Source organism: Fusarium sambucinum, chromosome II (assembly GCF_050947815.1).
Source record: "Fusarium sambucinum isolate potato_lamoka chromosome II, whole genome shotgun sequence".
In the NCBI taxonomy this organism is placed as follows: domain Eukaryota; kingdom Fungi; phylum Ascomycota; class Sordariomycetes; order Hypocreales; family Nectriaceae; genus Fusarium; species Fusarium sambucinum.
This window is the reverse complement of record NC_139293.1, coordinates 8,560,933-8,571,810: the sequence shown is the minus strand read 5'-3', so window position 1 is coordinate 8,571,810 and position 10,878 is coordinate 8,560,933. Positions and strand designations below refer to the sequence as shown.

Below are 10,878 nucleotides of genomic sequence, written 5' to 3'. Positions count from 1 at the left end.
AACATCCTAATCAGTGGAAAGGCTGAGATCTGCGATACTTCCTCACCCATCTCATATCTTTAAATTAATAGAATATTCAATAACATTGAAACGTCTAATCAATATAAAGATATAAAATGGATTTAAAAATATCACAAACCCCTGCCCTTTCACAGATTAAAATATCCTTAATTCCAAAGACTTATTTTTATCTATACTAAATATTATTCTGATAAATTATATGCAACATATTTGTAAATAGCATCTTTGTCGCAAAGCACATGAAAGTCCAAACTTTTGAACACCCGTTTAGTTCTCAACGATGGGCCCATTGTACTCTTTTCTCGCCCAAGCAAAGTAGTACACAACACTGAAAATGACAAGACCACCAGTGACGACAACACTGTAGTTCATCATGTCAACAGTGGGATCTACCATGGGAGGAAAGAAGCTGAAGAAGCCGACAATGATGAGGTAGCACATGGCAAAGACGTTATTGGCAATGCCAAGAGCGCCCTTGAGATGGAATGGCCCCCAAACAAGCTCGGCACCAGTGGTGTTGGCCAAAGCGGGAAGATCGGTGGGACCAGGAAGGGAAAAGCCATTGGTGAGGCGGCGGTAGAGGAGAAGGCCGGCGGCGATGAGGTATGATGAGTAGAGGCAGGAGATGGAAAGTGAGGTGACGTTCTGAAATGCCACAGGTGATCCGACGTTGATAAGAGACAGCAGGACCGAAATGGCGGCTGTGCAAAGAACAGAGTAGACAGGAACGGTAGTGCGCTCGCTGACCTGTGACAGTTTTCGCCACCCAGGAAGACCTCGGTCACGGGCAAAGGACCAGAAGACACGGGAAGTTGAGGCGAGCATTCCGACGGTCGCACAACTTGCCAGGATGACGATGATGGCGGACATGACGGTAGCACCGGCTCGGGAGTTGGTCGCCTGCTCGAAGATGTACATGTGAGGGAAGCCGAGCATGCCTGGCCCCGAAGCGAAGGCCTCGTCGACATTGCCCATGCAAAAGACCATAGCGATGAGCATGGCGAAACCGCAGCTTCCGTTGATGCAGAGACTGAGGAGGATAGAGGTGGGGACGACGACAGAAGGGTTGACGGTTTCTTCAGACATCTAGGAAAGGTTAGTGTCGTGATGCGTTAGCACGTTGGGAGGTTACATACGTGGAAGGCAGCATCAGTGCCGACGAAGGAAAAGGCGTTACCCATCATACCAACCATGAAGGACACACCGTTGGTAGACCAACCCCCATTGTTGACAAAAGTGCCAAAGACATCCGAGGCAGTAGCATGAGGTCCAAGAGTAACAAGCGGGATAAGAATGGCAAAGAAGCCGAGGATGTGGAGGATCAAGATGAGACCCTCGAACTTGGGCAGCACCGAACTGACGAGGGTGTTGATGAAGACGGCAAACAAAAAGATGGCCCAGAACAGAAGAGTTCCCTGCCAAAGCTGAGGCTCAAAAGAGTCATTGTTCAAAGTCGCCATTCCCAAAATCATGTTTCCTGTAAGAAGGGCACTCGAGGATACAGATCCTTGCCAGCCGCCGACCGTGAGCATGCCTGTGAGATGGCTGAGGAATTTGGAACAGGAGCGCGGTGCCATCATGGCGACCCTAGCACAACGTTAGCGGACTGTAGTTAATCGAGGTATGAGAGGGTCGTACCAGTGGTATTGTCCTCCAGAAGTAGGTGCCATCGAGACCAGCTCGCACATGCAGGCAAAGACACTGAAGTTTCCAATCCACACGACGATGAAGCTGTACACGAGACCGGCTGTGCCGCCATTGTTGAGACCTTGGGCGAAGAGGACGAGGATGGCTTCCCATGTGATGAGGATGGTGCAACTAAAACCTAGAATCGACAGAAAGCCAAAGTTGCGCTGTCAAGTGTTAGTTGAAGTAGTAATGGGGGCAGTGATTGTGACATACGCGAAGGACCTGCTTCTTTCCCATACGCTCCAATTGATCTTTATCATGGTAATTGATGGTGGAGCTTCTCCCAGAGTCGGGTTCTGCGGCGGTAGTGACTTTGATGTCCTTGTCGGCTTTGACGGTGGCATTATTGCCCATCTCGAAGCTGGGACTTGATCTGTCTCCCATGATGGATGGCTGTGTGAGTGCGCAGAGTAAAAGGATTGACAGTCGGGAATAATGTGGAGGGAAAAAGAAAGGAAGGAAGAGCAACGGTAGTACTGAGAAATGGGAGAAAACGGAAACAGCTTAGAAAAGAGGAAAGAAGCACATTAAAGAGGAAGCATCTGTACAGAAATGGCACAGTAAAAGAAGACCCCTTGGATGGAAAGCTCGGGGTTTGTCAAGAGAGAGTGAATGGTGTGTCTGCGCGCCACCAACACTGTCTTGGCTCTAACCAAGAGGCTCATACTCCGTACACAGTCTCTTATGCTGCAACACTACCGGTAATAACTCACTGATTTAGATCCCTTTTCTTTAAATGTAACATCGCTTCGTTCGCCTGCGGGTTTCGGTTAGTTAGGTAGAGTATCATTTGCTGATCCGGCGACTACTCCGATACCCCCGCCTGGTTACTACGTTTATGGACCCTGGACCCTGTTCTCTGCAGCAAGTCTAGCGTGATTACAGGGCTACGCACACAATCAACGGTTGGAATTCTGACACCAGAATCAGACATTTAATCTTTCTTTTTTCTTGCCACGAAACACCCCGCGAAAGGGATCTTCCATAAATAAATGTCTCAATGCAAAAAGTCCCCGTAAACTCAATCGATGCAGGTCATCGTATCTTTCTTTTCTTAGAGTTGTATTCAGAGATGGCTCGGCATTAGACACGCATAGAAGCGGCGCTGACGCCACATACCTACCTCTCAGGGGAGATAAAAAAGTTCCTTACTTACAGGGAGTGAACGAAGTAAAATGGGACCAAGCTCCGGGAGCGCTGGAACTCTCGAGCCACCAGATCTGCAGCAAATATCAGGCCAATAACTAATTATTTCGGTTTACTTGCCCCTTTCCAGCTATCCGGTAAGATCTTGTGGAATACGCATTACGTATTTTTGCTCTATTCATTCATTCTCGTCATGTATCACTTTCATATGCTACCGAGCAAGCAAACATCATCAAGGCATGGTCTAGACCCCTGCATGTCAGAAAGTAACTGTTGCAATTTTCTCTGTTCTCAACGTTTCATTATGCATGTTGGTCAGAGACAATTCATGCAATCATTCTTCTTTTCTTTTTTTTATGAATTGTCACTCTTATAGCTGACTTAATCCTACGTCTTATTGAGCAAACATGTTTTACAACTCCGTATTGGTACGGGTGCATGTCATTCCGAAACAGCCAAACCCCCAATCAATGTGTCTTGTCATAAATAGAATACTACAAAAAGAAAAGCGATTCATGTTTGTCTGGGGCTTGCCAGGCTTGCTTCATGCGTGCTCTCTACATCTACTTGCCACGTTTGCTGAATCAGAATCTTTTGACTTGAGTGGCTCGATCGACTTTGTCCATCCCAGCTCTTGTCGTGTTCATGTCTTGGCTTCGATCGGGTCGCAAAGTCCTCCATCTCGTGTATCTCGCTTCGCTGCACTCTTGATCCACCACCTGTAAGCGCCCGAGATCGATTGCTGAGTACGGTCTTGTTATTGCTCTTGTATCCCCCTCCGTAGTCTGGTTTGTTGGTCGGGTATCCGTTGCTGCTCGATTTGCCTTGTCGCCTAAGGTCGTCGACGCGAATTTGGCCAGACTCAAGACTGTCGAGGAAGGGTTTGAAGTTGGGTAGACAAACAGTCAAAATCGCAAGGCATTGGACTAATTGGATCGTGATTGATGCGGGCCAGATGGCGAAGGAGTGATCGACGGAAGCGAAGGCCTTGTTTGAGTAGTGGATCTGCGCTGCGATGGCGGGTGTTACACTTTATTTTTCCTGGTCAATAAAACTGTCGATCAATTGAGGGGAGACACGTACAAGATTCTGCTGCCGAAAACACTCATGACCAAGATCTTTTTCGACCACGAGGTTTGGATCTTGATCACGTTTTCCACCATGATAACGACAATCGCAAGATCCGTAATAATATTCGCAATTGAGTAATATGTCCAGAAAGCCTTGAAATTGATGCATTTGTCGTTGTCGCCGTATATCCATGGTTGTGGTGGTTTGCATTGGAAGAAGTTGACGAAAAGTGCTGTGAATCCCCATACGCCGACGATGGCTTCACAAATGATGATGATCCATTTTTGACTCTTTTGCGCCATGATTCGAAGACTCATTGTACCAGACAATTTGCAAAAGAGGAGTGAGGCGATGAACATGGTATTTGTCGCATATTGGCTCTGTTTGTATTGGTTAATTGCTGGATGTCATTGTGTAACCATCACCCGTCAAAATACCTTGAAGAAGACATTCTTGTCGTCAGAGCTGAGAGTCTCGAAATGTTGTCCGAGTCCGTGCTCGCACGCATTAAAGACGATGGCTGTTTGACAAGCCGCAAGAAGCTATGCGGGTAAGTATGAGCGATTGAGAGGGGTTAATGTCTTACAGTTGCGACAATGATAAGAACATCGTCGGCCCTCACAGTCTTGATCATGTACAGTTTGGTGCCAGTTCTAACAAAGCAAGCAAGAATGGCAATAACAAGGAACATTAATGACAAAACTTGAATGAGGGGCGACTTGTTACTATCCGTGATGACTCGTTGTGAAGAACTCATCTTGAGCAGCTGTCGCCGCGGCGAGTAAGTACGATTGACGACAGAATTAAGAAACAAAACAACAGAAAAAAAGGAGCGGAAATTTGAGGAAGAGGAGGGGAAGAAACGGGATTTCACGATGGACGGTGACGATATTAAAGAGGTGTGACCGGCAGTTTTACTAAAGTCAATGCAGCTATAGCTAAGACAAGGTGCTTACTCTAAGTCAAGGTACAGTATGGTATTGCGAGCTAACTCGGAAGGTCGGGGAGCTGATAGTGCATCGAGGCCAGACCTGCAAAGATTAAGGGAGTTTGATCCTACATGGTGTGTGAGAGACAGACTCAGTCCCGCTGCAAGGCACAGGCACCAATATCACAAACACATGGTAAAGGGCATGAACCAAGCCACCAGATTGGTCTGGGCGGCCCGAAAACGGTCGTGGCGACACGGTATTGAAACCCAAAAGCAGTAAAGACAAAATTCTTGAATGAGCCATTGCGTACGAAGGATCAAGTGATTGAAGTCAGTAGAGCTGAGAAAAAAAGGCTGGTAAGCGTGATTCGTAGGGTAGCCAGTGAGGCCATTAAAAAGCAAGTAGTCTCTCACTGAACTGACATGTTACTAAACCATGATTCGGTGTACAGGGATGTTTCTAGTCCCCTGTTTGAGAACCAATAAGATTTGACAGTTATTCTGGTAATTTCATGCACTTTGGGGGGCTCAGTTGAAACCATCTATGAGCAATCAGAAAAACAACAGTTAGTCTGTCATGGTTGAATTGTTTGTCTTTTTGATTAGGTTTGAGTCTCAAACAGTTAGTTTTGCAGATCACAAGTCTTTAGCCGTCACTAAATCGCTTGGTACAAAATCTTTAGTAACACGGCCCGACTTTAAGCTCACACCACTAAGTAATCCAAGCTATCTCCACCATCTCCTCATCTTGTAATCCCTGCAGATATTCACATGCAAGGTTTCGTCTTGTTCTCCTTCCACTTTTATTCTTTTCTTCAACAGATTTTTTTACGTTAAGCCTTATGGGTCAATTGACCCGACGGAGATCGATCCGAGGCAACACCCTTTTTTGAATGACCTTCCATGTTCGGTTCGCTTCGGTTAGAGGAAGATCATTTCATTACGGAATTCTTCCATTTCTACGGGGTCTCAATCCTCCTTCTCATGCAGGTGTGGCGTCGTTCCTTCAAGTCGATCCTTGTTGAAGGAATTGCAGGCCCTGTTCAGGTGAATCGAATTTTTTTAACGGGAACAAGGATTGATGAGAGGGAGGTGTTCTTGGTGTGTGTGCCTCGGCAGTCTAAAATCTTTCCGGTGGGAAAGGTGGCTGTTATTGTGCACCCGAAACAGCAACGGCTTTCCGACTACTTGGATCTGGTGGCGTTTCTGAATAGACTCTTCATTTTCAGCTAGGAGAACCAACGCCGCATTGAGATAGGTTGGTGATAAGAGCTGATCATTGCCCTGCTGATTCATATTGGCAAGCCATGTTTGATGAAACGACTCAACATGTACGTATGTTTGCTGTAATATAGAGGATCGGTGCCGGCCAAGAATTAACATGCGACTTAATTCGGATGTTTGGCCATATCGCATGATGATATACTGGAGCAATGATTCCAGAACCCGACACCTATTTAGTAGCTAGACAGCTAGAGTACATACGATCCTCAAACTGTTTGTGGATCGGATGGATTCTGAACCCGGATGCAGGAACCTGGAACATACCAATCAACCCCTGGTGAACACTCCGGGGATGCTGTTGCGGTTCTTCAATAGAATTGTCACATTTTACATCCCCTGTCACATTTTCAGCTTCGTGACGGGCAATATTGAGTTCCCCGCCAGTGACAGCAGTTCAGCGATAAGATGCAGATGAACTACTGATCGGACATGAACCAGCTGAAATAACCCGACGAGATGGAAAATGGTATGCATAAGAGACATGCATGAGTTGGTGAGCCTACACCGCGATCGTTGAACGTGGTTCATGATAGTGGAATCTCTAGTGACGTGTCGCTAGTCTAGGGTAGTTGTTGTACAACAGATTAATACATCCAAGAAACCTCATGAAAGAGGCCTATTACGTGCTAGAAGTTCCTTTCACATTACAGTATTCAACCACAGAGTAAAGACTTCCAAATTATCCAAGAATTTCTCATGTGAATGTGATGTTGTCTTTCCATCCATCACCGCCTCCGTCTATCGCAATACCGAGCTGTGTGATGAATTGGATGACATGCGCCACAAGACTCCTTATCTGCTATTCGCTTGATTGGACATAATCCGGCTATAGAGCTGTGATTTGTGGCGTAGCGATTTAGTTGTGGCGCACGTTATCTGATCTTTGACGGTACTCTATCTTATCGATAATGAATGCGCTCCGATTGGCATTCAGCCTCCGTTTTAAATTGGCAAACAAATCTATACTATGTAGATAGTTCAGTGGTTACCTGGTCGTAGATATAGAAATGAGCAAGCTCTGAGATACATAGATGATGAAGGAAGCGCCTGATAAGATATACGCAGTAGGATACTACTCTTTCAATCTCTATTCCTACAACCCAAGCACATCCGCAAAAGACCTTCATAATCGTCACTCAATTTATGATTCTGACTGTTAGTAATCCGATTTCCACTCGTTTGGATCAATAGCAAATTTGAAGCGCTGCATAGTATTAACAATGCCGAAATATACAACGTAAAGGTCGATCTTACATCCAGATTTGTTCCAGTCTCATCATCATATTTGTCCTGCACAGATAATTTGATGATCTGCGTTTTCCGTTCCTGGAGCTTCAGCACAGACTTCGATCGGTCAGCCGTTACCCATAGAGCTTAAAAGACCGGGGGACATTACCTGCTCTACAGATTCATTCACGATGTATTTGTAGACAGTGACGGGCTTCATTTGTCCCATCCTCACGACTCGTGCGATGGCTTGCTCCTCAATCGTAGGGTTCCACTGCGGTTCGACAATGTGAACAATATTCGCCTCTGTAAGAGTAAGGCTAGTCCAACATGAGTATGGTTTCGCCAATGATATGAATCTTGACAACGAACTCACCCTACAGCGCCAGTGTTAATTGATATAAGGAGCACCTTGAGATCAGGATCCTGACGGAACTTTAACAGTAATTCCGTTCGACCTAGGAGTGGGTTCCGGCCATCAACTTGAATAAAGGGGATCCCCTCATATATCAACATTGCTGCAAGTATATCTAGTGTGTCTCTCCAACTCGAGAACACGACACTAGCTTTATGTCAGTAGGATCAAGGTACATATGTGTTCAAACTTACCTCTTTGAGTTGCTTCCCAAACATGATTCTCTGATGTTGTCGACCACTGCTGACATCTTCGAAGATTGTTCTCTTACCCTGTCAGTAGACAGAATCAAACCAGAGTTGTTGTTCGGAGGCTCTGGCGAGTCTATATCCATCGCATCATCAGTACGCGAACCCATAGACTGGGGTGATACAGCTGCGGGCCGAATGTTGGAATTTCCTTCTGGAAAATGCCGATTGCAGAGAGGGCAGCTGTCAATCGCAACAAGGAAATCATTCTCCTGAAATGCATTGCTACAAAAATCGCAAGCTGTCTCTGAAGTCGATTTGTATGAAGGATTTATTTGCATCTTTGGCAAAGGCAGTTCGTTTGACCGATTCTGTGAGATGTCATTGATCTTGATAGTTCCGTGGTTGCACACCCTTCGAAGCTTCATGATTGACGAGAATAGTATGTTGGATTTCTTCGATTCTTTGCCTTTACCCGCCATTAAATCAAACTCTTCGCGACACTCATCGAGAATAGTCTTGAACATGGCCTTTTCAACTTCGATTGCAGTCACCGGAACCTTACATACGCTCGTCGTTGGTAGATTGGGCTTCATCACTGTTCTCCGGCAGCATGCCTTCAGCAAGAATTTGAGGTTCTGAGATGTTTCAAAAGCAGTACAACAATCGTTTGACTCGTTTCTGAACGGTTTCAAAATATGCTTCTCGAATGTCTTGCTCTGGCAAAGTGGCTCAAATTGGAGAAATTGCATAAGTGAGCGAAGATCATCAAGACTGTTCTGGATAGGTGTCCCCGTCAAACACCACCGTGCGTCACTTTGAAGGACAAGTGCGGCTTTGTGGATTTTGATAGAAGAGTTACGTATGTAGTGAGCTTCAAAAAATGTTAGCAATAATGGAAGTCGAAATAAAAGTTGAACTTGCCCTCATCGAGTACCACTCTTGACCATCTGATATCATTCAAGATCTTCTTGTCATTGTAATCTTTCTCAAGTGTGTGATAGGTTGTTAAAACAATATCGCTGTTAAGAAGTTGATCACTGTTTTTAGCACGTGTCTGTCCGTGGAAAATTTGGGTCTTGAAAGTCTGTGGTCGAAAATGTCTTTATGGGATTGGTTAACGATGTTGAATTAAGTCGTCCCATCACCGTTTACTTACTTGTCTATCTCGTACTTCCAAACGTCAAGTAGCACTTGTATATCATTAGCGAAAACTCTGAATGATCGATTGGCCGACATACGCCGAGAAGGTAGAACAATTAGAGTCAAGTTGCATCTTCGTGTCTCGCCAATGTGACTTCCACCTATTCCAGACTTCTGTCTCAGTTGCCTTGAGCAGAGAATGGCACTTAGCATTGTCAACGTTTTGCCCAGGCCCATTACATCTGCAAGTATTCCACCAAGACCTGAGGTTTTTGGGTGTAACGTAAGACTATCAGTGTGGTCAGCAGAACTTCAATGTCCATGCGTGGATGGCCCAATTACCAGTGGTCGATTGACATTAGCATCTTCTTATTGATCTGCACAGCGACATCTGGATCCTCTCGCCGAAGTATGAACTCCACGCCTTGAAGCTGATGACTACAAAATTTCATGTTAGCTTTTTCTCAAAGACGATTCGCTCTTGCTAAGTACTCTTTAAGATCGGTTGTAACCAGATACTGATCCAATTCTGGCCGGAAATGGACCATAGACCACCGTTCTGCAGGCAAGTCATCGTCCCAATCGTCTAGACCGTCCATGACCCCATCGATTGATCGAGATGCGTCAGATGTGATATCCTCACATTTTGGACCAACCAGGTGTCTTAAATCAGTCTTCTCACCGGTGGAGTAGAGAAATTGAGGGTTGATATAAGGAATATCAGGTTGTAGAAAGACCGGGTGCTGCAAGTATGATTTTAATTCAGCGAGAGCTTGATAGATCTTACCCATCAGGTGTTTTGGGCCGTAGATATTGACCGTGGCTTTAATTGTTTGTTTGGTTGATTTGTTCAATTGTCCATGGATGACATTCGCACCAATCGCAGCGGCAAACGACACATGTTTGGCTTGTTTAGAAATGAACGCCAGAGTCAAACCTGCGCGTTCGTCTAGAAAGGATGGCTGTTTCTTTTTTGACCGCAGTTTAGGTGATAGGAAACATGTCATATCGTCAACATGTACATCAACTAGGCAGTACCTATCCCACGGCTGTTGTACTTCAGGGATCTTGGTGTTGTAGCATAGTGAGATAAAAACATCAAATATCTGCGAACCGTCAGACCCCGCTATATCCCAACTGTTGAAATTAGTTGTGACTTACTGCTCCGTAGCAGATCGTTTCATGTTGCTCCTTTCTCACCCTACTAATTGACATATCGTTTGTTGGATTTGCATCGCCTTCAGGATCAGTTAAGTCCATATATGCACCAGTTCTGACATGAGACTTAGACCCAGAGATAGTTGAGTGTCGTCCGGGTAAATCGTCATCCTCGTCACTTATGCAGTAGATGGCTTCCTGTCGAATCTGTCGCGACGCGATTACTGAAAATTCATCTGAATCGCCTTCGGAGTAAGTCAGGTCCACAAATGTAGGGCATCCGGCAGGTGCTGCCGATACAGAGGCAGTAGAAAGCCGTTTTGGTGAGTTGCCGTCCTTGTCGCCACTTCCGTGACACCGTTGTCTCTTGGACCGTGCCATTATCATAAACTTGCAATGGATGGGCTTTGTGGCCTGGAGTATAAACGAATTTACAATTTTTGAACAAAATGAAGGTAAAAAATGAATTTGAAGTTAAGTTGAGCAGGTCTTTGGTGACGAGTCTGGAATTGTCATTTACCTGCGGGCTATGCATGCAACTTACCCCCGCTATTGGTTTTGATCGCCGTTGTTTCAAGCCACGCAGCTCAATTCAGTATGCAAGT

The 10,878-nt window shown here is 45.4% G+C and overlaps 3 protein-coding genes across 3 annotated transcripts; all 3 read right to left on the bottom strand.

Annotated features, from left to right (window-relative positions):
• Nucleotides 1-288: 288 nt before the first annotated feature.
• Nucleotides 289-2,094, bottom strand: FSST1_009739 (amino acid/polyamine transporter I; the record flags this gene model as incomplete). Its single annotated transcript, XM_083226738.1, has 4 exons — nucleotides 289-1,107; nucleotides 1,158-1,608; nucleotides 1,660-1,874; nucleotides 1,924-2,094. The coding sequence occupies 4 exons, from the start codon at nucleotides 2,092-2,094 to the stop codon at nucleotides 289-291; spliced, it is 1,656 nt and encodes a 551-aa protein (XP_083085700.1).
• Nucleotides 2,095-3,369: 1,275 nt separating this feature from the next.
• On the bottom strand, nucleotides 3,370-4,684 carry FSST1_009738 (uncharacterized protein; the record flags this gene model as incomplete). Its single annotated transcript, XM_083226737.1, has 4 exons — nucleotides 3,370-3,886; nucleotides 3,940-4,307; nucleotides 4,365-4,469; nucleotides 4,514-4,684. The coding sequence occupies 4 exons, from the start codon at nucleotides 4,682-4,684 to the stop codon at nucleotides 3,370-3,372; spliced, it is 1,161 nt and encodes a 386-aa protein (XP_083085699.1).
• Nucleotides 4,685-7,298: 2,614 nt separating this feature from the next.
• Nucleotides 7,299-10,654, bottom strand: FSST1_009737 (SNF2 family N-terminal domain-containing protein; the record flags this gene model as incomplete). The annotated part of the gene is made up of 11 exons (XM_083226736.1): nucleotides 7,299-7,346; nucleotides 7,397-7,486; nucleotides 7,539-7,689; nucleotides 7,746-7,931; nucleotides 7,979-8,846; nucleotides 8,897-9,075; nucleotides 9,132-9,165; nucleotides 9,214-9,404; nucleotides 9,458-9,553; nucleotides 9,608-10,221; nucleotides 10,277-10,654. 11 exons carry the CDS (start codon nucleotides 10,652-10,654, stop codon nucleotides 7,299-7,301), a joined length of 2,835 nt encoding a protein of 944 aa, XP_083085698.1.
• Nucleotides 10,655-10,878: the final 224 nt, after the last annotated feature.